The sequence below is a fragment of the Colossoma macropomum genome, unplaced genomic scaffold (genome assembly GCF_904425465.1).
Source record: "Colossoma macropomum unplaced genomic scaffold, Colossoma_macropomum, whole genome shotgun sequence".
NCBI lineage: Eukaryota > Metazoa > Chordata > Actinopteri > Characiformes > Serrasalmidae > Colossoma > Colossoma macropomum.
Genome location: NW_023494807.1, coordinates 14889508 through 14916993, shown reverse-complemented (window position 1 = coordinate 14916993; position 27486 = coordinate 14889508). Strand labels below are relative to the sequence as shown.

At 38.8% G+C, this 27486-nt stretch overlaps 2 protein-coding genes across 2 annotated transcripts in view; one reads left to right on the top strand and one right to left on the bottom strand.

Moving 5' to 3' along the window:
• The first annotated feature begins 3798 nt into the window (after window positions 1-3798).
• camk2n1a (calcium/calmodulin-dependent protein kinase II inhibitor 1a) lies at window positions 3799-7029 on the top strand. Its single transcript, XM_036556538.1, has 2 exons — window positions 3799-4269; window positions 5264-7029. Exons 1-2 carry the CDS (start codon window positions 4101-4103, stop codon window positions 5332-5334), a joined length of 240 nt encoding a protein of 79 aa, XP_036412431.1. The 5' UTR covers window positions 3799-4100; the 3' UTR covers window positions 5335-7029.
• Window positions 7030-18063: 11034 nt separating this feature from the next.
• ece2a (endothelin converting enzyme 2a) overlaps window positions 18064-27486 on the bottom strand; it is a 148103-nt gene continuing 138680 nt past the window's right edge. The window contains exon 3 of the mRNA XM_036556737.1: window positions 18064-18785. Coding sequence (XP_036412630.1) covers window positions 18498-18785 — 288 coding nt within the window. The 3' untranslated portion in view covers window positions 18064-18497. The remainder of the gene's footprint in view (window positions 18786-27486) is intronic.

Below are 27486 nucleotides of genomic sequence, written 5' to 3'. Positions count from 1 at the left end.
TTTCTTTACAGGCTTGTACATTAATTATATTCCAACGGTGTACACAGATATATACTTTGGTACTGAAAAGACAAAATATGACCATAAACACAAATAGTTTTTCTGTTAAAATGTTTTCTCTCATGTAATAAGAGTAATGTAGTAGAAGTTCAATCATCTTTGTCTCCTGTACAGGGCAGCTGCAGTGTGGGATCTAAAGTTGTGATCCTGCAGCTCTGAAGATGGACACTGCTGCTCCTAGTGATTACAAGAATTGTAATGTGTGTTACAATTCTTCGTTACAAAAAACATATCGCTGCTGTCGGAAGAAAACCTCGTATCTCCATTTTGGTCGTTTTTTAGTTTTTGACATAATTTGAAAATGCCTGTTGCCCTTTACACTGTGTGTATATTTTATGATGAATAGACCAAAAGAAACAGCCCAAAATGACTTGGAAAGATGTCTGGTTCCATTGATTTACATTAAAAGTAGAGTACGTTTTTTCCTTCTCCTGTAAAGTTAGCATTTTGGAGATATGCGGTTTTCTTCTGACAACAGTGATATTCACAGTACTGTAATGCATTACTTTGTACTGCGTAACCCCCAACAGTGGCTACTGTCATGTTGCCTAAGCACCAGAATAAGTTTGTTTTATGAAAAAGTATCTCAAGTGACAACATCTTAAATCTAATATTTCTAATTCTGGGGCTGTTGTAAGAATATTATAAGATGATTTAACTTATTTCTAGACATTTTACTTGTGTTAGAAAAATTTATGTCAAAGGCAAAATTTTGAAAGCAAATACAAGTGAAATGATCTGCCACTGGAAAAAGACTCCTGTGAAAACCTGCTTAAAAAAAGTAAAAAAGTATAGAAATAGAATAGAAATAGAATAATGTTATGATGTTCTTGCCACAATCTCATGAGATATATTAGATATCTTGACTACATTTTAAGATGCTTTCATTTGCTAAGATATCATTTACCACCCTTGAAAGCCTGTTCTCTCACCTCCACCTGTTGGTGTACGTCTATACTGAACAGAGTACATCTTGCACCTTATTTTGCCAAAACATCAGGTATTTGACACCACAAAAAGTGCAGAAAGACTTTATTCATGATGTCAGCTCTAATCCAAGGAGAGGAGGTAGTGAATGAACTGGAGCCTGGCCTGTAGCACACATTGTCTGTTCTACTGTAGATACTTCATGTGCTTTTAGCAGCCTGTAAACTGCACGTTTCCAGGCAGTTCACACACCTGAATCGGAAAGCTGCATAAGCTGGTGCAGTGAAGTATACGGTGACCATTTTCTTGAATTTCGGAATAGGCTACTGATTCTTACTATGTCTTACAGTAACAAACGACTGTCAACAAATGACTCAAAGGAAAGAGCGTGATACGTTGTCATCGTATACATGATTTTGAGAAAACAGCTGGTGCCCTTTTTGACACTGCAGTGATGCAGCCTGCTGAGGCGGTTTCGTGACACTTCCTGGCCTGTGGTTAGGAATCCCCCTGAGAAAACTAAGAAATGTCAACAAGACCTGTTTCTCTTACAGTAAACACCGTCCTCCTGAGTCACATTCGCATGACTCATGTGTCATTTACAGACCTCATGAAAGCATGATTAATAATTGGATATGAATTATTAAGTGGCATGGGTTGTATGACAACCAAAAGTGTAGTCTGATACGTAGGTATATGAAATAAACAAATGGTAAACACATATAAACATTTGCACTGGCACTCGGGCCACCAAGCTAATGAATCTAGTCAAGCTGATTACTTTTTTACAAAAAATGTATTCATGTTATGGGTATTTGTTATGCTTAAACTCCAGTGTAATTTTATTCAAACTATGAAAAAAGTACTGAAATAAAATGCATTTTATTTCTGACATTTTAACATGTTAACATAAATTAAGAATTTGTGGTCAGAATTTGGCCTATAGAAACATGTCTATCATATATGTGTTGCGCTTACAATTATATGCTTTAGTACCAAAAAACAGTCATGTATTGCTTTGAAAAAAGGAAATATTTATTGAGAACTTTCATTAATAAGAACTTTGCCATCATGTTAGCTATCATGGTGGTTACAGTTGCCACGTTCCAATAAAGTCTCATTTGATGCAATTAATTCTATGCCTGACCAAACAGGCTGGATCTCTCACAGAAGGGCGGATTAATGGTGGATATGGGTGAAAATTCAACTGGTTTTGTAGTTTGTTAAAAGGGGACAAAATCTCCAAAATAAGGGGCCATTCTGGGCTACAAGATCTGCATTTTAGTGGCCAAATTGTGAAATATTGTGATTACTTCCATTTACAATAGTAGCACTTAGAGTTGTCCAGGACAGATCTAGTTGGGCAGAAATTTAAAAAACTGATTTGTAGCAAAGGTGACATTCTATGACAGTGTCACATTTAAAGTCACTGAGCCTATTCTACTTCCAATGTTTGCCTATGGAGATTGCATCACTATGTGCTTGATTTTATACACCTGTTAGCAATGTGTGGCCAAATAAACCATTTGGTGCATTCTTAAAAAGAAGGAATGCACTGATGAGCTCAGAAACTTCAAAGGGTCCTGTAACCACAGATAACAACTGTGGTGGAAGACAGAAGAATTTTTTTCCCTGGTGAAGAAAAACCCCTTCACAACAGTTGGTTAGATCAAGAACATCCTCCATATCTGTGTCAACATCAACAATCAAGACAACACTGAACCAGAGTAAATACAGAGGTTTTACCGCAAGATGTAAACCATTGGTAAGCTTCAAAAACAGGAAGACCAGATTAGAGTTTGCCAAAAAAATCTAAAAAGCCTGTGCAGTTCTGTAACAACAGCTCATTGACAAATGAACAAAGATCAACTTGTACCAGAATTATGGGAAGAAAAAGAGTCTGGAGAAAGAGAGGAACTGCTCATGATCCAAAGCTTACCACCTCATCTGTCAAGCATGGTGGAGGTAATGTAATGATGTGAGCATGTATTGCTGTGTATGAAACTGGTTCCCTTATATTTATTGATGTGAGATCTGACAAAAGCAGCAGGGTGAACTCTGAAGTGTACAGGACTATATTATCTGCTCAGATTCAGCAAAATGCTTAAAAACTCATTGGACGGAGCTTCACAGTGCAGACGGGCAACGACCTGAAGCATATTGTGAAAGCAACCCAAGACTTGTATAAGGCAGAGAAGTGCAATGCCCAAGTCAGTCACCTGACCTTAGTCCAATCAAGCATGTATTTCATCTTCTGAAGGCAAAACGCTGCAAGAAAAAGAAGGAACTTAAGACAGCTGTAGTAAAAGACTGGCAGAGCAGGAAAGAAACCCAGCATCTGGTGATGTCTGTGGCTTTCAGACTTCAGTCAGTCATTACCTGCAAAGGATTTGCCATCAAGTATTAAAAATCAGGACTTAATTTACGATTTTGTTCGTTTGTCTAATTACTTCTGAGCCCCTAAGTGTCTAAGGGGCTATGTACGAAAATAGTTATAATTCCCAAGTTTGGATGCAAATAAAGCTCAATGTCTGCACTTTGAGCTCATATTCATTATTTAATTCCAACTCCAATATGCTGTGGTGGTACACAGCTACAATATCAATAGGGTTTCAACACAGACCGAGCTTCCGTTACAGTAACAGTTCATTCCAGCATTTCTCACGACCACCTGATGGGGTCGCCCTTGTTCCTCCCTCTCCCTCTCTCTCTCTCTCTCTCTCTCTCTCTCTCTCTCTCTCTCTCTCTCTCTCTCTCTCTCTTATATACACACTTCCACTTCAAACCCGGATGGATGACTTCACCGTTCCGCCCGGGTTCCCTTTATGATCGCGGGATCTCCCACATCCCACGGCAGACACACAAACACACACGCAGCGCGCGCACAGAGCGCTCCTGATCCCGCTCCTCTGCGCACAGCCGCTTATAGAACCACACCGAGCAGCAGCAGAACCTCACTCACTCACTCACTCACTCTCAGTCTCTCTCACTCTCAGTCTCTCTCTCTCTCAGTCTCTCACTCTCTCTCTCTTTCTCTCTCACTCTAACCGGAGGATAAAGTGCGCGTGTCCGCGCCGGGATCACCGTCAGTAGCAGCAGCCGCTCGCGCCATCATGTCTGAGGTCCTGCCGTACAGCGAGGGGAAGATGAGCGGTTACGGAGGGGACAACGACGTGAGCCAGATGTCCTTCAGCTGCGGGCTGCAGGACACCAGCGCGTTCTTCGGCGCGGGGCAAGCAAAGAGACCCCCCAAACTCGGACAGATAGGCAGAGCCAAGAGAGGTGAGCGCTCAGCTGCGCACACACACACGATTAGATAACGCTCATTAATTAATGACACAGACTTGTTTATATATAAATATCTATAGAACTACAATATACAAATATATTTCCTCTCTCTGTCTGTCTCTGTGAAGGGTTTCACTACGAAAGGCATTATAGACCACTGTTCTTTGTTATGCTTTTTATTTAGGATATACATGAAGGCCATATTATGAAATAAAATAAGAAATAAAAATATGTAGTGTCCCTTTATACGCCAGCTGTTACAGTTAGATACACAGCATTTTGGAATGAAACTTTTTCATGTGTGTGTGCGCGCGCGTGTGTGTATGTATTCATAACGCGCTGTAAAAATATGGTAAAATAACAGGTTCCTATAAATGCAGTGACATTGAAAATCCTTACCGTTACACTCATTTGCATTCTATCATTTATTAGTCATTTAAACTTGAGCACCTTAAAGCAGTTTAGAGCAAATGTGTGTGTCAGGGAAAACAATGGATTTAAATTATATGACTGAGCCTATGAGAGAGACACACGTGAGCTTCACAGTTCTCCAAACAGGAGAGCTGATGTTCTCGGTTGCGGTTAGAATAACCTTAACGGTGAATGGCAGTTTTCATTAGGTTACAGAAAAAGAGAAATAACTGAACATCATGCAGAACTCTGTGCGAATGCGTCGCAGTGATTCTGTTGAAAATGTGTTTAACGCAGCTGCTGAAGTGTCCGTGCTTTACGCAGGCTGCGTGTTCCTGAAGTGCGAGTAGAGCTGATCCAGTGGTGAGCGAGCGCGCGCATTCGGTCGTGCTGTTCTTTCTGGAAGCGCTATTGCGCACTTTCCATCCGCGCGCTGTGAGGAGGGGTGTGTGTGTGTGTGTGTGTGTGTGTGTGTGTGTGTGTGTGTGTGTGTGTGTGTGTGTGGGGTGGTGGTGGTGGGGGGTGTTCGACACGCGTTGCGGTAACGGTATTAATAATGTGCGTTTCTCTCCTGCAGTGGTCATTGAGGACGACCGGATAGACGAGGTGCTGAAGGGGATGACGGACAAGTCGTCGCCGGGCGTGTAAAGCGCGAACGATGCCTTTTTTGCAGACATTGAAACAAATCTTTTTTACCACCGATTCGAAGCACTTTGTCGGCTGTGCATGAAGGAGGACGGTGAGGAGCTGGAAGAGGCTACGATGCACGGACAAAGGCGGCAAGAGGGGAGGAAAGTAAGGGGGAGGTGGTGGTGGAGGAGGAGGATGAGGAGGGGGAGACTTGGAGAGGACGACGCTGATTTGAGGAGGCTTTGCTGGCAACGAGAAGCCGATTGAAAGCATCGCTGCGCTGTTTGAAAGCTGTTGAAGCGGCCGGGTTGTGTAAACGGCTCCGTCCTGCAGCCTCTGCCCTTTGTTTTAAAGATGGATGGACCTGCCATTACTTCACAAACCATCTTCCAACAAAAAAAGCATCGACTTTAAACCGGAGGACGAAGCACATTACGAGCTTTATTATAATGTAGTTGTACAGAATCTCAATGAAAACAAAAAGACCTTGTCTTTATCCTGTAGCTACTACACGCTTCTAAACGAGCTGATGGAGCTCCAACTCAAAACGTAGAATCCATTCCAGCTGCTGCTAGAGCTCTTTTCTATAAACCACTCAGACCAAGGCTTCTGAAAACCCTGCGAGTTCGTACGACTCAGTGTTCGCAGGTCAACGCGAGGATGGTGCAATGTTAATAGATATATACTCGTTCTTTTTTGTCATTTTAGCCTGGTTTGACCCTTCACGGAGAGGTCTAGAAACATGTACAGCCTTCGCAGTTCATTCGTGTTGACAGTAGTGTGTAGGTTTGCCTAGTGTTACCGCGCACTTTTGCGCATCAACGATCCGCAGACCCTGCGCAGTCAACTCACATAATCAATATTTACTACAAGGCTCAATTTAAAGAGTAACTTGGCCTGATGTAATTAATCCACTGCAGATGCAAACACGTCGAAGCCATTTGGTTTTATCTTTTGGAAAGACAAAAAATATGGTTTTGTCCTACTGTTTTGAGTTCTGTTTCTCCATCTCGTTGCATGAACTTTTACTCCGGTGCCAACACAGGTGCCTCCATGACCCTTATACCCTGGCACGGTTCTTTTAAAAAAAAACAAAGTCATATTTGTATTTTTGTATCTAAATATTTGTTATTTCAAATATATGCTAGTATATCGTCTTACGATTCATCAACTACGGTGTTTGTATCGTGGGAAGGTTTTTCAGAATGGGACGAGAGGACTCGTCCAATATCAGGCGTGGGGATATGTTTTTTCTTTCTTTCTTTCTTTCTTTCTTTCTTTCTTTCTTCTTTCTTCTATTTTCTTTAAAGGGACTTACTGAATGTGCTTCAGATTTTTTTGCACACATCAATGTTATACTACTATTTACTGAGAAATCGTATACTGTGACTTGAGCTTCGTTGATGACTTTGTTAGAAAAAAATGGCGATTTTAGACTCTACTGCACTGTTTACGATTATCCTCAAATAACATGTTGTTATTTGATGAGTTCTGAACATTATTGCTATGTTTTTCTTTTCTTTTTTTGTTATTTTGTACCATTCTTTTAAAGAAATTGATTACGGTTTGTTGTGCATGAAACCTTAATATTTTTCAACAATCGAGCATCGTTTTATGAAGCAAAAAATGTAATGACATTCTGAGAATGATTCATTGTATATTATGATGCCATTTTCACTGTACTTGGTGAATTAATAAATGGTGGGAAAATACGATAATGTGGACTTCTGGTCATTTGGGACAGATTATATGTCTCAGAGTTTGCAGGCATGTGCGCTGGGAAGTGTATAGCTTATATAATTATTACACTAGGGATGACATCACTTAGAGCGAGCTGTTAGGCCAGTCCACTCTGGTGTTCTCTTCCTGCTCTCAATCACTCCTGGGGCTTCTGTTTAAGCAGCTGGAATAAACCAGTATGGCTGGAGGCCTTCAAGATTTGGGCTCTCTGGACTGCTTTTTCATGCCTTTGGTTGACTTCATGGGCAAAGCCTGTGGTCACCAACCCTTGTCCTGGTACATCTACCTTCCTGCAGAACCTAATTCCAATCACAATCTGCTTTGCCTGCTCCAGCTAATAAACCTCGCCAGAAGTTCTTGATTGGCTAGATCAGAAGCACGCATTTGCTAGATGCAGGTTGAAACTAAACTCTGCAGTAGATCTCCAGGAGGAAGGTTGGTGACCACTGGCTGAGGGCATGTTTAAACCAAACTAATTGCAGCTTAACACACATTAAAACATATGTTCAGCAGTGGTTACAAACCCTGCTCCTGGAGATCTACCTTCCTGGAGAATTTAGCTCCAGTCCTATCTAATCTAACACACTGGATCCATGAAGTGGATTGATGATCTGGATGAGATCAGTCAGAATTGAAAACTCTTCAGGGAGGTAGATCTCCAGGAGCAAGTTTGATGAGCACTGCACTACAGAGACTTTGGACACAACGACAGTTCTCTTTAGGATATTGTGAAGTGAAATCTGATTGGTTGAGGCCAAGATCTAATGGTTAGAAGGCAACTGGGAAATGTCCTACAATGCCTGTTTCAGCTTGTGCAGAGCAGTTTTTTGTAGAACAGGGGTACACCACTCCAGTCTTAGAAGGCCTGTGTCCAGCAGAGTTTGGTGATTTACCTGCTCAAAAACATCTGATTCAACTGATTTGTTTATTGCCAGGTTTAGTGGGTGAGTTTGAATATGGGATCCACCAAACTATGCTGGATACCAGCCCTCCAGGACTGGAGTTGTGCACCACTGTTCCAGAACATTGTAAATGGGGAGAACATTCTAGAAACTCAAAACAGTTTTTGTTGGGTTTGGCATCCCAACAAAACCACGGTGTTTGTTGAAGAACGCTGAGTTGGTGTACTCAACACTCCTGATTTATATAATCAGATAATTATAAAGTCCTTCATGAACTTAGCCAACTTGTTCTACACCCCTACACTCCTCTCTTGGCTTGAATGAATGGTCCTAGGAAACATCATGTTTCCAAATTTCTACATAATTCAGTTATTGAGATGTAAACAATGAACGATTCTCACTCGGTTTCTCTAGAATGGACCATCTCACATCAAACTATCCTGAATAAATTTGTTTACATCTTAACCATTTCATTATACAGCAAAATGGTTGTTTCAATAGCCAAGTGGTTCTGCTATGGTCTCGCTCCTTTTTGCCATAGTGTATATTTTGGGATGGAATTTGGGGAGTCTGTTATAGGTCTGGAAATAGTGTTTTTCTTACCCACTCAAGCTCCAGCCACACTGTAGCCACTGCAGCATTGATCAGCTGTATTTATATGTACACTACCATTACCTATAGCCCCACTGCTTCCTGTGGACAGAGGCTGAACGCTCACAGAACAGAGTTATGTTTTTTTTTCTCAAAAAACACAAAAAAGATTGTGCTGGTATTTTGATCTTGGAAGGCAGATAGAGAACAGAATATATAGCCTCATAACGTCCTGTGACTATTTTACTGCTCTGCACTCATTTGAATGTCATGGTCAGTGAAGTATTTCTACATGTCATCAGTTTCCACTGCAGTTCAATACATAAGCGTCATTCTCCTTCCTCTCAGACAGAGGAACACACACCTGAAACTAGTACAGCTAGAATGCTAGTGATCCAACTAACAGGCAATTGCTGATTTAAACTTTTGTGGTGAATAGATTTGAAGTTCTCACACTGTAACCTTACGGCATAATGTTGTTCACATGTTGTTATGCTTGTTGCTGTACAAGGATATTTGGCCCCAAAAGTGCACTTCTATGCACTGTGGAAGTCCAGTTCTTAGGCTGTATCTTGCTTCAGAAGAATAGAGTAATAAAATCAAAAAGTAAAGAAAAAGCTCACACAGATCTGAAAAAATATGTGTGGAAATACACTATATGGTCTAAGGTCCTCCTAGTTATTAAGTTCAGGTGTTTCTGCCACACTCATTGCAAAATGATATGGTATAAAATCACATAAATAAAATCAAATAATTCACAATAAAAATTTCCATGGACAAACATTGACAGTAATGGGTCATACTGAAGAGCTCAGTAACTTCGAACATAAACACTGTTATATGATTCCACCTGTGCCACAATTTTTTCAGTTTGTGAAATTTCTGCCCTGCTACATCTGCCCTAATCAATTGTAAGTGCTATTATTATGAGATGGAAGCATCTTATAGCAAAGACAGCTCAGCCACAAAATTGTAGACCATGCAAACTTACAGACCTGAGGCCTGTAGTGTATTAAAATCACTTATCCTCTGTTGCATCACTCACTACACAGTTCCACACTGCTTTTTAACCAACATCAACACTAGTTGGGAGCTTCATAAAAATGGGTTTCCATAGCCAAGCAGCTGCACATAAGTCTTAAGATCACTATGTGCAGTTCTAGGCGTCAGTTGGAATGGTATAAAGCAGTGGAAATATGTTCTCTGGAGTGATGAATCATGCTTCACTATCTGGCAGTCTGACGAATCTGGGTTTGGTGGATGCCATGAGAATGCTACCTACTGGAATGCAAGATGCCAAAGAGTTTGGTGAAGGAGGGATAATGGTCTGGGCCTGTTTTTTAGGGTTTGGGCTTGGCCTCTTAGTTCCACATCTCCTCCATGCTATCTCTTAGTCCTATCTCCATTCATTAAAAAGAAGGCAGGGAGGGTGGTATTTAGGTTAAAGTAGAAGCTGCCCAGAACTCATACAGTCTCTTCTCAATATTCAACCGTATGTTGAAGGCATGGTTAGAACTAGCAAAATGATCATTCAGAAAAACACTGAACTTTTCAAAGCAGAGTCAATTTTGAACACAAAACCCAAACTGAAGTGATTCATTTTACTCTAAACGCTATATCATATTCACTGACAAACAGCTCACCCACATACAAAAGCTTCCACATTTCCTAAAATCCAATGCTGATAGATTAGACAGTATATAAATCAAAGTGGCCACAACATAACAACTGGCAACAACATTTTAAGGTACACCCATTACTGACACAAGCATTCAGTTGTGCACAGCTGTGCACAGCCAGTATAATCTTTATAGAAAAGCCTTGCCAATACAAGGGACGCTCTGGAGCAGCTAAACACAGGCCTAAGGTCACCATGCCCAATGCCAACGTTGGTTACAGGAGAATAAAAGCCCCCAGCTTTGGGCTGTGGAGCAGTGGAACATCCAACATGCATTCAATACCTTTGGAGAGAGTTGGGTTGGCGTCTGTGATCCAGAACCATCCAACAGTAGCACATAACCTCACTAATGCTCTTGTGCCTGAACGCAATCAAATTCTTACAGCAATGTTCCAACATCTAGTGTAAAGCACTCCCAGAAGTGTAAAGGCTTATACTGCAGCAAATGGGGGACAAACTCCCTATTAATACTTTTGTCTTCTGCAGAAATCCACTTTTCCCATTTGCTGGCCTGTTACCATTTGGAAAGACCCACCAGCACCTGTTCAATTTGCAGATTTCCCACAGACTACAAATACTCCCTCAGTATTGTCACTCATTGAGAAGTCTTGCTGATTCATTGTGTAGTCTGAGCCTTCCCCGTTTGTAGTGTAGCCTTGATCTGTTCTGACCTTGTTTGTGTAACCTGACTCTCCGTCTGTTTTGTCCTCTGGTGTTCGTCTGTTTTTGACCATTGCCTGCCTACTAAAGCTTATCCTGCTTTGTTCCAAGCTGCATGCTTGGCCATGATTATACGGACTAAAGTAAATAAATGTAATGCAGGTAATGTTCAGCTTTAGCTTACAGTTGTAGCAAAAGTTTGGGCCCTTTGGTCAACTTACGTTTGTGAAAATAAGTACACATCCTCTACAGAGAACACATATCTGCACATTTTAATGCATCCTTACTGTTCATTTGCTAAATTTAACATATTGGAAAAAACATAAAATGGGGCCTGTAGATTTCATATTTATATTTTTTATTTTTCCAATATGTTAAATTAATTAAGAAAACATTATTTAACTAGGAATGTTCAAACTTTTGCATATGACTGTAGTTGTGGTTGATGTATTGTGTAGTCACTATTATTACATGCTTCATTACTTGAGCTGATTGCAATTATTTAAGTTGACCATGGTAATTTTCCACAGTTGTGGAAACAGAAGGTGAAATGGGTGCATTTTCATCCTTTGGACTGCAGAGGTGGGAATAAGCGACTAAGTTGCAAGTAACAAATAAGTCTCAAGACTCGACCCAAGTTCTTACTGGCAAGTCTCAAGTCGAGTCCCAAGTCTTAATCTTTGAGTCCTAAACAAGTATGCATTTTTCAGCTAATTTGAGGCAATTTCAACACTGAACATCTAAAATGTTGCCAACTGTAATACAGCCTTTTAATGACGGCATCTTAGTCATGTATGGCTGTATATTCAATTTTATCTGTTTATTTTTTTAGTATTTTTTTTTTTTCAAAATAAAATAAAAATCCATGGTATACAGATAGCCATGACAGGCAATCTGTATACACAAAGAGTCATGCAACTACTGCTGAACTACTATTGTATTTAATTATTAAAAAAAAACCCTTTATATTCAAAGATAATAACTTGCTCTGCTCTGCTGCCAGGTTTTAAGTATTTTCTGGTGTGGTTTTTCACAGTTAAAAATAGGGAATTTTCTGAGGACAGCTCCAGCCAGGGACAGGCCACCAAAAACAGGGATGTCTGGTCACCCTAAGTTAGGAGCTACTAAGTATAGACAAGTAGGAAGCAAAATAGCTAATCAGCTAATTTAGCCACCTTAGTCTTGTACTTCCATAGTCACTTAGAATGTTTAACACAATTATTTTTATGGAGATTTGTGAGTTCAGCCCATGCCTTCAACATGGTGGTAATATAAGGGAAGACTGATTGAGAGAGGGGGAGAACTCTGAGAACTTGAGCTGGAGTTCTGGGCAGCTTCAGCCCGTAATTAGAAGGCCAGACCCCCTCATAGCTGTAGCAGGACTGATGTAGTACTGGGGAACTGGAAGAAGATGGGGTGGCGGTGGGGATAGCGAACGCTTCGTCACGGGAACGGAAGGTGAGGATGTGAATCTATTGGGTGTTAGATTGAAAGAAGGAGGTGTTTCAGGCATGTTCCTCCTCCCAAACTTAAGTTATAACATAACTACATTTAATCATCAGCAAAAATTACATGATGATGACAAAAAAGTCTTAATCCTACTTAGCACATATTTAGGCAAAATCAATTCACATTATAAAATATATGCAAAAAATAAGGAAAACAGGAAACGTGAAATTAGAGTTCAGAGGCACAATGAACAGTAGGTTGAAAGAATAAGTTGGTGGCTTTGGGCATCTGTGTGTAAAGGGCAGTTTCTAATAGTAAACAAGAATCTGTACTGAAACACTTCTGCCTGACCTCCATCCAGAGCACCACGACTAATGCCATCGACCAACACACACAGTTCTACTCTTGCTATCTCTCAGTCACACATGCTTTCCCTGCTGGCAAGTCTTACATAACAAAAGAGATAAATGAGAGAGATCCATCACATATGACTCATCCACTAAATTCTGTTTCTGTCTGTAAAAAAAATCTGGCCTGCCCACTCCAGGAATCTCTGTCTGTCTCTTGCAGTACAGAAGGACAATCCATAGTCCTGGATCCATATTTATCAAGTGAGTCATAGAAACAGAACTGATTTTGGCCCCCTTGTCCACATAAGAAAGTCAAAAGCTGATCCTAAAAGTCATCACTCCAGGAAGGTTGTAAGGTATACCTTTAGCTAACACAGTTAGCCTAAAAACACTGAAACGGGGCCTGCCTGAAACATGAGTGTGAACAATACAAGAAGATTTAGCATAACAATGCTAACACAGCTAACAATAAAAGCATACACTGTGACTTAGCATGACTTCGTGCTAAGGTTACCTGTAAGTAACCACAAGTAAGTGGCAATACTTTCACTGTTTTTACTTCCAACCATGTTAGCGTGCTAGCTGGCATCACTCATTATTAGCCAGTTTTATACATAGTTTTAATCCCTGATCTCATGAACTGATGGGCCAATTGTCCAGATACAGCGTAACCTCCTTCATAGACCAGGGCTTTCTGTGGTGAATTTCCATTCATAGTGCGTAGAGCTAATATGGACCACATAAGCTTAACATATACATTCTTAAGAAATACCTGATTCAACACCATAGTTAATGCGAGGTTTAGTTGGTACATTAAGCGTAAGAAAATCACCTCTGCTGGACACTGGCCCCCAGGACCACTCCACACTACCCCTGTTATGTAGACATGCTCCCAAGCTGACTAGTGGAGCACTAACCTGAACAGTTTACTGAACACTCCTGATATATCTCTTCAGCTAATTATCAAACCCTTCATCAACTTAACCAGGAGCAGTGAGCAGGGAAAACATCTGAATTAGGGTGAGGGGGAGGGGTGGTAGTGTAACAATAGAAGGGACACCACGGTGTTAGAATATTCAGTATTATTGTCCTTGAGTCCCTTGTATCACATTTCTTGAGTGAATTGGACACCACAGGCCATCCCACCCAATGATTCAAGCCACCAAAGCAGAGACGTGAGTTAGAAGAGGAGCCAATAGAAGAGGCTGACACCTGATACCTGCTGGTCACCCAATCCGCACCTGATACAGCGTCACAGTTGGCCGCTGCTTCAGGGAAGGATGAAAAGGCCTGTAAGCAGTATAACCAACCATCATGCATCATGGACTTCTGGAAAGCCCAGATCAGATAAAATATTAATAGGCAAGTTGACAGCAGTTTTTTGCTGCCACATTCTTCAGTGCTATTTTCATATAACAGAAAAGTCCTGCAAAAGTTTTTAACTGGTAATTCATTGTACTTGCCTTGAATAATTCTTGAATCAATGCCTTACTAGATTTCAAGAGCGACACCCTGGAATGATGCATGGCTACCCTAGTTGTGGAAAGTGAGACAGTCAGCTATCATCAGTCAGCCATTATTATTAAAGCATCAGTAGGTAAAAAATCAGGTAAAAATCTGCCCTCATCTTAATCAGTTCTAAGAGTCTGATGCTGCTGCATTTAATAATTAGCATAGCTTGCTGTGAAAGGCATTTACTCACTAATTTACTCAGCAAACAGGTGAGTGAATGGCCACTGGGTCCCTTCAGAAGTGCTGTTTTGTGAGCTACATTTTGAAGTAGGCTGTTCAATGGAAAGATGAGTTAAATATCAAAAATTAGTCAGCTATAGACATTTATCATGCTAATTCATTTCTTTTTACACTTCAATATGTGCGTGTATTGTAGGTTAAGGGTATACAATGCTGTCAGGCTAGCTTTGCAGTTATTACACTCATGCATAACCTGTAGTGAATGCAACCTAAATTAGTAACTTCTATGGTCTGTTCATATGAAATTTCACGTTAATACACTAATACTGTTTGTTTTCCCACAGTGCTGCCACAATAAAATCTCTGGGTCTTACCTGGCCCAAAAGTTCTAGCTGTGCCCCTGTCCCTGCATTAGCCTCTCATGGTCTTATAATATATTTGCCCGTTCTGTTCATCATAAGCAATAAAATAGATAGATTGTGCCTATGTCGAAAAAAATGTTGAAAAATACTATTATGTGGTCTGTTTTGATATGTCTGGGGTCAGTCACAACAATTTGTAACTGCTCCCATCCTACCACCCATGACAGAACATCATGTGCTAGCTAGACACACTGACTCTGACACATGCTAACCATGTCACTTAGAAGTCAACAAAACAATGCTTCAAACTAAGTAAGTTTTGGTTCATTCATACCAACGTTTAGGACAGTATGATGAAAATACAACTCATGAAAAAAAAATTCATATCTCCAAAAGTTGTTTTTCACTAAATGCAGCAAAAGCAGATGTTGAAAGTGTCTTCTTTCTTCCTGGCAGGGAGGGTCTAACTGAACATGTATGATTGTCATCGCTCTAGCATGTTTCTAATTGGAGGAATAAGATTGGTTGCAATTGTTCCATGTTGCAGCTGTCCCCAGTCTCCTTTACTCCAGGACCAGGATTGGGAACATATGATCTAGTAAAACAAGTAAGGTGCAGCTGTGTAGCTGTCCACCTAAAAACTTTTCACATTGAAAATGACTATATAAATATATATATATCGCTGCTGGTCAGAACAAAGTCTCGTATCTCCATTCTCGTCATTTTTCAGTTTTCGACATAATTAGAAAATGCCTGTTGCCCTTCACATTGCATGTAAATTTCATGATGAATGGACCAAAAGAAATGGGAAAAAAAGTCTGGTTTCACTGACTTACATTAAAAGTAAAGTATGTTTTTTCTTTCTCCTTTTCTCCAATTGGTTTTGATATATATATATATATATATATATATATATATATTGCCTTAAATAAAGAGAAAAAAAGATGCAAAAATGATGACTTCACAACAAAATTACAAAAAGGGGTCAATGGTTATTCAATAAAAACATAAAACGTGTGCAATAAAATGCTAAAGAGTCTAACAAGGTAACTAATTCAACAGTGCTTCTGTATTTGTCTAATTTTGGTACAGTTACATAATAATGTATTGTAAATAACACAATATTTTATTACACAACTATTTAAATGATGATCTGTCCAGGTTTGAAGATGAGTTTCCACTCTGTTATAATAGTACTTTGACCATAACCCTGCTCCCATCTGCAGTACGTCTATACAGGAAGTCAGTCTTGAAGCACAGGCACCTTTCTCCAGCCTTTAAAAATAGCCAGTAATTACATTTCAGAGTAAAATTAAAAATAAATGATTTCTGGTTTATTAATGACTGCCGACAAGTCATGGTGGCCAATATAATATTAAAAACCTCACCTAGGAGAGAGCGTGTACACACACCTGCCTGGAAAAAAAAAGCACTTTTTGCAGGTTGTTTTTGGCCATACAGCGTATTTATGAAAGGTCGTCTCTGGATGAATGTAAAGATGTCAAAGGAGGTCAATTTCTTTTTCATACCAACAGCACTGCACAAAGAGAAGTAAGCCAGGTGAGAGAGAGATATGGAGAAACTGAGAGAAAGAGAGGGACATTGAATAGATAAAAGATTTTATTGTCACTTGTTTCCTCTATTTATTTAAAACCACATCCTCCACTGCTTACAATCTATTGTAGAGCATTCAGAATACTTGCCAACATCACCCAAACACTGACCTATCCATGCTTTAATCATTTATACACTCCTTCATTGCAACTGTTTTTAGGTTGAACAGGATTTACAGAACTTTGGCAAAAGTCTCACTCAAACCTAATTAGAAACTGTACACTGCCAAAAAATATCCTTGCAAGTGAAATAATCGTAACTCTAGTCAGTATATCTAATATTTTGCATTATGTGATTGTCATAAGAATGTTAAAGATTAATAAAATTATTTTTAGATGCTTAATGGATTTTATCTAGTGAAACTCATTTTATTGGCAGATAATTTTGCTTGTTTAAAGCATTATTTCTTGAACAAAGCAAAATTATCTGCCAACAGAATTAGAATTATTTGACTTGGTAAAATTGTTTTGACACATTGTCTACTTGTGAGCGTCTGAATGTATTGTGTATATATGTTTTTTTGGTGTGATGGCAATAAATCAAGCAGTCACTCCCATCTTTGTGATTTATACTGAGATTTCTAATTCCATGTGAATCTGTCATAAACATTGTGGAAGTCCTGTGGTAAAATTATATTATGCTACCTCCATGTACAACTAATCGCATAGTAGTTACATTTAAAGCTACACTATGTAAGATTTGGGGACTTGGAGACCTCTCTGGTGGAAGTGTGTAATTCCGTTAATATAGTATTCAAAGAGAGAATCTGGTGAAAGATGTGTCTTCTGAGAATGTAAATGGAGTTCACTTTAACTGTGGTAGAATTTATCACTAGGCTGAATATAAATCTTGCTCTTTTTGACCTAGCAACAGTTGATATGAAACAACTCGGCCATACTCAGTCAATTACTTACAGAAAGTTACAAAAACCTCTTTATATAAACAGTACCCTTCCACCCAAAGAAAGGGCCAGATACATAGAGATGCTAAATCTGATTGGACTCCCTCAGTGTCCCTTTTCATTCCCAAAATCAGTGTGGAAAAGTGACCCCACAGAGTGGCCAGCCCTCAATATACATATACATATACAATTACCAGATTGAATCAGGAGGTAGGCTAAACTTTTCGATATTGTCATCTAGATAGTTAACACTGTGATCAAAATGCTCAAGTCTGTAGCCTAGGAGACCAGGGCACAACCTAACACACTTTGGGTTTTGTTGAATACCTATAAAAAATATTTAAGCTGGAACAATCATATTTTTATATAAGCAACACATACATCTCTGCTACAAACGAACACTTGAACTTTGTTCCTAGCACCTAACGTTCATGTACAATTCCACCGAAAATGACAGGAAGAGCAATGCTACAATTTAGCCCATGGGTTAATTGTAACACACAGTTGGTTAGTTGTAACACTTGCTAGAAAAGTCTGATGAATTAGTGCAAACAAAGTTCATTCAATATAATTCTGTGTTATATTTTATAGCCATACTGCATTATATATTTTATATATCTGCATCGTATATCTATCTATAAGACAGTCAGACAGCTCAATCGATGACACACACACACACACACACACACACAGACATCAAATTGTATATATAAACTGACATGAAACTGTCAAACAATTACAAATTTATTTTTTACAAATTTATTTAGGACATATAAGGAGCAAATAAAAACATCACACATCAGTAAAATATGGCACACTGTTCTAAAATCTGTGTAAATGTATGGAACAACAAGACAAAATTTACTTTATTTGTCTTTGTGTTAAAGGCAGCTTAGTTGTAACACCGTGTGACAACTAACCCTGCAGTACAGAGGCTGTATTAATTTGTGCCCCGCGTTAAGTTGTTCACCGCGCTCCCCTACATGTGCGGTTACAATTTGATGGCCTGACCCCAAACTTACAATAACTCGAATCTTAATCCTTAATGACCTAGATACCCTTATATGGCCTAGTTCACTGTATCTGTACAAATGTAAAATCACAGTGAGACCTGAGAATTTCATGATCAAGTACAGGCACAACCCTCGTGATGTTCCATACAAAACGATCACAATAAATTAACTGTTAAAACATGTTAAAAATATTTATTTTAAATTACTTTGACAGCTGTGGGGCTTGACTTCATAGAGCAATGTTATTAAGGAAGTCCTCATTTTCCACTTCTTCAAAGGTCAGCACAGTGGGCGGAGCCTCAGCTTCTGTGCGCAGCCTCCTTTCCAGTGCAGTGTCCTCTGGGCTGAGCTCCTCACCTTTAGTGAGGACATACAGGAAGTAGTGGAAGCTGTCTCCGTAGTGATAGTGGTTGATGGACCACCTGTACTCGGTGCGAGCGTACAGTCTCTTGCGGAAATGTGGTTGGGCGAAGGTCACCGACACGAAGCGACCCCCCGGCTTCAGGACTCGACTGATCTGCAAATAAAGAAAGAAAAAAAACATCTCTGTCACCAGGCTGGTAGAAATACAATAAACTTATTCATTTAAAAAAGTAGACCAACATCATCATCATTCACATGACAACTACTTTGTATCCAAAGTACTTTGGATTTAGGTTAGTAAATCCAACCAGCAGAGCATTACCATTCAATTTTTTGCATATTTGATTTGAACAGGAAAGTTTTCCTGCAGCTTAAATGGCAAAAAGCCACATGAAGTCCAACTTTTTCCAGTCAAGATTCAAGTCACAATACAAATTCAAATTGAATCTTTGGTCACGCCACTCAGTTTGAACAGTCAGATCGGACGTCATTTTTGTTCACCACTGGGTGCGCCGTGCTTCCTGATATCAGAATGTGCAACAAGAGGCGTTAAATTACTTGTTAATATTACTTTTCCCACCTCTATAGTGCACATGATGTCATTACAGCCATTACAGTCATTCTCGGGAAAACGAGAATTTTATGAATGATAAATTGTGTTTAGGGCTAGAACTATTTAATATTTTCGTAGCTGTGTGCTACTGTTGAGAAGCTACTATTTGGCTCGATAAACATTTGTTTCACCACGTCTTCTGCTGCTGCTGCTTCTTCTTCTTATTATTTGTTTTATTTTTTCCTGTATTCCATTTTTTTCTTTCTTTTTCTTCTATTGTTTTTATTGTTTTGTGCTAACTATCCAATATTATTACATTTTTTGCTGTCTTTTTTGTTAAGTATTGATTCTTTTAGAATTTTTTTATTTCTCGTAACAAACTGATAACAGGAGCAACATCATATTGGATTTGCTAGTTCTGAAAAGATTCCAGTATGGTCATTATTTGTCTAGGAGATGACTTTGTTATCTCTGTTTGTTATTGGTTATTTTCTTCACATTAGGCCTTATTTTGCTGCTTAAAATCTGGGTAGGTTGAAAATCTATTTGCATTATATGCAGTTTAACTAAAAAAAAACAAGCATGATTCACAAAAGCAGGCCCTTAACAACAACATACTTTTAAGAATCCTAAAGCACTCTATGACTGGAAGTAGAGAAAAAGAAAGTAGCAGTACAACTTCTCCACAACGTGATTGTGGAAACCTGAACATAACGGACATGCAAAAAAATCTATTAACGTCATATTATGACCATTACTATTATCCAGCAGAGGCGTATAATCCATTAACCATTAGCAGAATGGGACACATTTCCTCAAAAATACATTCAGCAGCACAGACCGAGTACTCAACCGAATACTGTACAGTCAGCTTCGCGGGAGAACTGTGTGTGTGTGTCTCACGTGCGACTGCATGCCATGAATCATCTGGCTTGAAGGACTGATAACTCACACCTCTAGGTGAGAAGAGACAAGAGTGTCTGTGTGTAAGGTGTAAGTGGGAGAAAGAACAAAAACAGGAGAAAAGCAGAGAGAGAAATAGAGCAGTTCTCAGCATCTGGTAAAAGACAGAAAAACGTCAGGTGGCAGAAAACTAGGTTCCAGTAGAAAGTCCAACATACTTGTAAACTGTACAGCATATTCTGTATTGAGTTTTAGGTCAAATCTTAGCCTTAAATCTTGGGTTGAACCAAGATGCATCCCAATACATTACAAACCTACCCGACCCATTGCAGACCAGACCTGGGGTCGGCAAAACTGTCCAAAAGTTCCCACCAAAAAAACTCAACATTACCAATGACTGCGCTTGCTAAAGTACTGTAGCATAGAGCAGTGTGGTATACTGGTATGCATAAATGTAAAGGTTTTGCAATTTATGCACGCTACAGTACTTTTCTGTTAGATTTTGAAAGTTGCTCGGATTCACAAAACAATTCAGATTTACACGTTATCCCATTCCAACTCCTCACACATCTGTGGGCATGTTAACAGAGCCTTAAAGTCGACGTGAATCAGAAATCATAACACACTTTCCCTCATACCATGACATATTTCTGAGTTAAAGGTAGTACCAGTGAGAGTCTCTGAGCTAAGTGAGAATTTCCGCTCGATGATAGTTGGGGATGTTGGCAGGGGTAGGACAAAAATGGTATTTGTGGGTTATTTTATTTTTGGTTAATATTATTTTTTATTATACGTTACTCACTGCAAAAGCATGAAAACATTTGCAACTTCTGCCTAACCTGAACAATAAGTGACACAACTGCAGTGTAGGGAGTGACAGTTTTTCTTGTTTTTGTAATTGAAAAATTCTGTAAGAACATAAATAATAATGCACTCCCACACGTGCCATCTTCTTCATTGCTACTACTGTCGTTTACTAAAGACCTTGTATAGAAGACGAGTCCTCCTCAGCATATAATGCTGCACCAAGTAGCTTTATATTAACACGGATTGTGGCTAAATGGCTACCTTAGCTTTTTATCATATGCCAATATCAGAGGTAACAGTGACTGTTAGAGCTAGGTCTTTAATTTGGGCCATAAACGTAAAAACTTGGTAGAAAAATAAAGAAAAAAAACTACCTCAACAATCATGCTAACTTCTGCAAGCGTTCGTATAGGATTCTAGTAGTTTGTTAGCGCTAAGCTAACAGTGATTCACAAGAACACTTTCTGACAAGGCTAAAGTTAGCTTATCATTTGAATTTTTATTCCACCTTAAACAGTGCAGTAGCATATAGGCACCAGAATGTATCCGCTGCACTGATTAAGGTGAGCATTTCATGTTTTACTTGAAACTTGTGACAGACATATTAGCATAGTTTACCTTGTAGCAGTTTCACAGAGACTTTTTCAGTAGAGAGAAATGAATGCTGTATTAGATCACAATAGATTCTGGGCAAGTTCCGCTCCTGAAGTCTACCTTTTGTGTTGACTCGATCCCTCATTGCTCAAAGGAGTTATTTAAGCTAATACAGTAACAGAATGGCCTTTAAGACGGCTTCAAAGAAAGTACAGTATACAGTATTCTGACACTGTTTTTGTTATTTAATACACTTTCTGTGCATAAATATGAACAAAAAAGTATTAACAGGAAAAGTGATAACATTAATACTTTGTAGTAGTAACATTATTGAGACATTTACGGTAACTGGCTTTTTGGAGCATTGTGGTTCAATTTTGGCCCATTCTTCTTTTTGCAACCCTTCTTTAATTCTCCAAGGTTCCCCAAGGGTCCCACTTCTCAATTTCAATTACAATTTTAATCCTCCATACATTTTCCATGGGATTCAAATAAGGGGACTGGCTAAGCCATGGCTCTTGGGTGAACTTGTCTATTAAACTCTCCTTTAATGTGTCCCGTTGCATTACTCCATTCATGTGTCCTTTGATAACATTAAATGCTCCATTGCTGTTTGCAGAGGAGCTGCCCCATATCATGATGCTCCCACCACCATACTTCACTGTGGGTCAGGCGTTCTTGAGATCATATGCACAACCCTTCATTCTTTCTGTCATAACAAACTGAATTATTGACAGAGCTTTTTCTATTCAAGTGTTGTTTAATAATGTTAAATTTCAGAACTGTAGGAAACTCCTTCACCTTCACCATTATGCATATGAGTTCATACTTTTTTGTTCTGATTTATAAGTACCAAGTCAAGACATCATGTGCTTGAATTTTAAGATAGATATAGTGGATGTATATACTGGAAGTTTATTAAACAACAAAAACAAGTGTCTAAATACTCTCACTGTATATGCTCATACTTACCTCTTCAAGGTATTTTAATCATGTTAAAAAAGTGTATTTGGTTCACTTTTGATTTCTGCAACACATTCCAAACTGTCATCCATTTACATTTTCTTTGCACAGCATTTCTGTGTCCTGGTCCCAAAGCACCCTCAACACAGCAAAGTCACCCGTGCAAACCCAACACTTACACAGAGGTGTCAAACTATAGTCCTCAAGTTACAGCATTGCAGGCTTTCCAAGCTTTTAACACATTTGATTGAACTCAACAGCTAATTAATAAGCCCTTCATTAGTTGAATCAGCAGGGGAAAAAGCCAAAATGTGCCGGAGCACTCCAGAATCAGAACTGTGAAACACTATTAGGACAATACACAACTTGTGATGAACTGCAGCGCATTTTAGGGCAGGAGTGTGTTGCTGATGGCTGAGTGTGCTGCTTCGTTGGCCTAGTGAAGAGGAAACATCAGGGAAACAGCCTGCAAACACGAGCTGCGGTCTACAACACATCCTACATGCATGAGTAAACATAACACGCAGAGCGAGCGAGAGAGCGAGAGAGAGAGAGAGAGAGAGAGTGTGTTTATTCAAACAGTGCATATGGGATTGCATAAAAAACAATCAATGCCTGACCTCAACCCCAGAACCATCCCTAATCCTAAAGTCTACGTGAAATCTAAACTGCCCTTGTTTACCATGTTAGTTCATGTCCCTGGTCATACAGCGCTGTGACAAAGTATTTGCTCACTAACACTAAACACTAAATGTAATAACTGGTTGTACCACCTTTTGCAGCAACACTTGCAACCAAACACTTGTAATAACTGGAGTTCAGTCTTTCACATCATTATGGAGGAATTTTGGGCCACTATCCTTTGCAAAATTGCTTTAATTCGGCCACACTGGAGGGCTTTTGAGCATGAACTGCTTGTTTAAAGACCTAGCACAGTACCTCAACAGGGTCCAAGTCAGAAACATGTTTTTTTTTATTCAGGTTTACTCAGATTGTCTTTGTCTTGCATACATTTTTTTTAAGGATCTGAAAAAAATGTGACAAATATGCAAAAATGCATCAGGACGGGACAAACTTTTGCATGATTCATGATACCATTTGCCTGCTTCTAAAATGTCTTTTTTGACACTTTCGATTACATCATCGAGCAACAGCAGACGGGGAAAAATAATATTACCTATAATCTTATCATGTTTCACTGCCCTACCTATCAATTGAAAGCACTCATCTACTTCAGAGACCCTCTCTTACACTGTGTTTCACTCAGAAATATATCATATTCAACATAGAAATCAGATTTTTGGCCATTTCTGGACATATATCATAAAGGGTGAGACATATGTATTACAACCCCATTTCCAAAAAAGTTAGGACGCTGTACAGAATGTAAATAAAAACAAAATGCAATGATGAGCAAATCTTCAAACCCTGTATTTTATTAAAAGTACAAAGACAACACATCAAATGTTGAAACTGAGAAATTTTATGTTTTTTTAAAAAATATATGCCCTTTTTGAATTTGATGCCAGCAAAATGTTTCAAAAAAGTTGGAACAGGGGCAACAAAAGACTGGTGAAGTTGTGTAATGCTAATAAAAAACACCTGGTGGTTAATTGGCAACAGGTCAGTAACATGATTGGGTATAAAAAGAACATCGTAGAGAGGCTAAGCCGTTCAGTAGTACAGATATGGAGGTGTTTACGACTCTGTGAAAGACTGCTTGGGCAAATTCAAGAATATTCAAGAACGTTTCTCAATGTAGAATAGCTAAGAACTTGGGGATTTCATCATCTACAGTACATAATATAATTAAAAGATTCAGAGAATCCAGAGAAATCTCTGTATGCAAGGGACAAGGCTGAAAACCAATACTGGCTGGCCATGATCTTCAGGCCCTCAGGTGGCACTGCATTAAAAACAGACAGGATCCTGTAGTGGAAATCACTGCATGAGTTCAGGAACACTTCTGAAAACCACTGTCTGTAAACACCTTTCTTGCTGCATCTACAAATGCAAGTTAAAACTCTACCATGCAAAGAAGAAACTGTACATAAACAGGATTCAGAAACTCCACCGCCTTCTCTGGGCTCATATAAAATTGACTGAGGGGAAATGGAAAAGTGTCCTGTGGTCCGACAAATTAAAATTTGAAATTTTTTTTTGGAAATCATGGACACTGCATCCTTCTTACTAAAGACCACCCAGCTTGTTATCAGCACACAGTTTCAAAGTCAGCATCCGTGATGGTATGGGGGTGGATTAGTGCATATGGTGTGAGTGACTTGCACATCTGTGAAGGCACCATTAATGCTGAATGATATATTCAGGTTTTGGTGCAAAATACGCTGCCATCCAGATGATGTTATTTTCAGGAAAGGCCTTGCGTATTTCAGCAAGACAATGAAAAACCACATTCTGCATGTATTACAATGGCATGGCTCTGTAGTAAAAGAGTCCACATGCTAAAGTGGCCTGCCTGCAGTACAGACCTGTCACCCTCTATAAACATTTGGTGCATTATGAAACGATAAATACGATAAAGGAGACCCCGAACTGTTGAACAGCTGAAATTCTCTTTCAAGCAAGAATGGAAAAAAGCTTTGCTTTCAAAAATACAGCAAATGGACTCCTCAGTTCCCAAATGCTTACAGAGTGTTGTTAAAAGAAGAGGTGATGCAGTACAGTGGTAAACATACCCCTGTCCCAACGTTTTTGGAATGTGTTGCTGGCATGAAATGCAAAATGGGTATATATTTTTCAAAAAAACATAACATTTCTCAGTTTCAACATTTAATATGTTGTCTTTGCACTATATTCAATTAAATATAGAATTTACATAATTTACATAACAATGCATTCTATTTTTATTTAGATTGTACACAGTGTCCCAACATTTTTGGAAATAGGGTTGTAAAATATGTTGTTACATGGGTACACACATGCAAGTATCAAATAATGGACATCAACACAATATATGGATCATAAATATATGTCTGATAGTTCGGTGAATACTTAAATGCATAATATATATATGCCTGATATATGGATGAACATATTCCAGTACAATTAGAATTACTGTTGTCTGTTTATCTTAGAATATAAGTTATTTAAATGTATCAGGGAATAATATTTTAATTTATTTCATGTTTGAATGATTTTACTGCATAGCTTACAATGTGCATGTTTTTAGAGTTTAGTTATATAGCAACAAACAAGATGCATAAAACCTTTTATTATGTAACAAAGTTGGCATATATGAGTAATACAAGTTATCCATATTTGAATGCTATCGTATATTTTATTACAGGAAAGGGTGTTCTTAGGCACAAGGCAAAGCAAAGTGCCTAAAACTCCCTTCCCTGTGATAAAATCACAGTAACGCACGACCTCAAGTGGCTTATTGCTTTTATAAAACAGTGACCAACATAAAATATGATAGAATACACAAATTTTCAGAAAATAATTTGTAATTATTAATGATAATCGACATGAACAAGTATTCTGCCAAAAAATATAGTTCCTTTAGACTATGGTATCTTTGCCAGGAAGCCATAACCACCACCGAATTAGCATTTTGCTAACTACGTAGCTAATTCAAGGACCTGCGTCAAACTGACAAAAACAGACAGCTTGACATGGTTTAAGGCAAATGTGTGGTGATTCCCTGCTGAAAAAACAGCACAGGTCAGCGAACATTTCATTTCTGGTCTAAGCTGGTCTGGTTCTGGTTTAGCTGGCCATGCTGGTTGATCAGCATCTCAGCATCCAAAACACAACATATGCAGGTTTTGCTGATAATGAGCCATGCTGGTCTATGCAGGTTTGTCTATCACGGTTTAGCGATGCAGTTTGCACACTGCTAATCTGTGAGTATTAGCTTCTATTACTTGTTAGCTAAATTAGCCTCGTAGCTCCAGTACAAAAATGAAAGAAGCAAACTTCAGACACCAAATGTGATTGGCTGATTGACTGTATTTTTCACCAAAATATACTTTACCCCTCATAATTTCATATAAGACTTATGATATTCAGTGTGAATTCATAATTAAAACATTTTTAAATCAAATTGAAGTGATTATGAAATAAAAAGAAGAAAATAATACTGTTGAAAAAGATTACAGAAGTTTATAATCTATAGTTGGTTCTAATGTTATTTTTTCAGCAGGGTAGAATCTGCTAGGATTTTAATCTAGTCTTACCTCATGAAAAGCCAAAGCATTATCACACCCCACTTATGTGATGATTTCAGTGCTGTTTGCTTAAATTATTAACTTCCACTCAAAGCACTGACACAAATACAGATGTAAGCCCATACAGGCCTGCTATCTGCTCTGCCATTACGTCTTAACCTCCACTGTAAAACACTCACATTTACATTAATGACTCATTAGTGAAGTATTTTCCTTCTTGACCTTCTTATTATGGTGGGGAGAGAGAGTGAGAGAGCAAGATAGCGAGAGAGAGAGAAAGAGAGAAAGAGAGAGAGAGAGAGAGAGAGAGAGAGAGAGAGAGAGAGAGAGATGGGGGTGGGGGTCGGTAAAACAACGCTTGACATTCACCTGCAATTATTTTCATCAATGTTACACTGAGTGCCATTTAGTGTAGTGGGGGCGCGCGCACACACACACACACACACACACCTGAAAACAATAAATACCATGCCAGACGACTGACATCAAAACAACGTTACTGAGGTAAATAAATTAAATGGACATTTCAAATAAAATTGCACTATTTTCAAGGTTAAAGACCTTGACCTTGATCTATCAGTTATCCATCATATTAGCAACTGAGCCACTGCAATGAAAAACAGTATATGTAAAATTTTTTGCAAAAATCATATAAGCATTTGATGGCATTGTTTGATGCCCTGTTTTTAAACTAAAGGGCTCACTAAAACATAAATAAAGCATAGTTTGACTTTTTCATGCAAAAGGTTGTACAAAATAAAACAGAAAACTAAATAACTGATAATTCAAAAAAGGAGGAATAGTTATTAAATGTCCTTTCTCTGCCAAAATCCATTCCACAAATC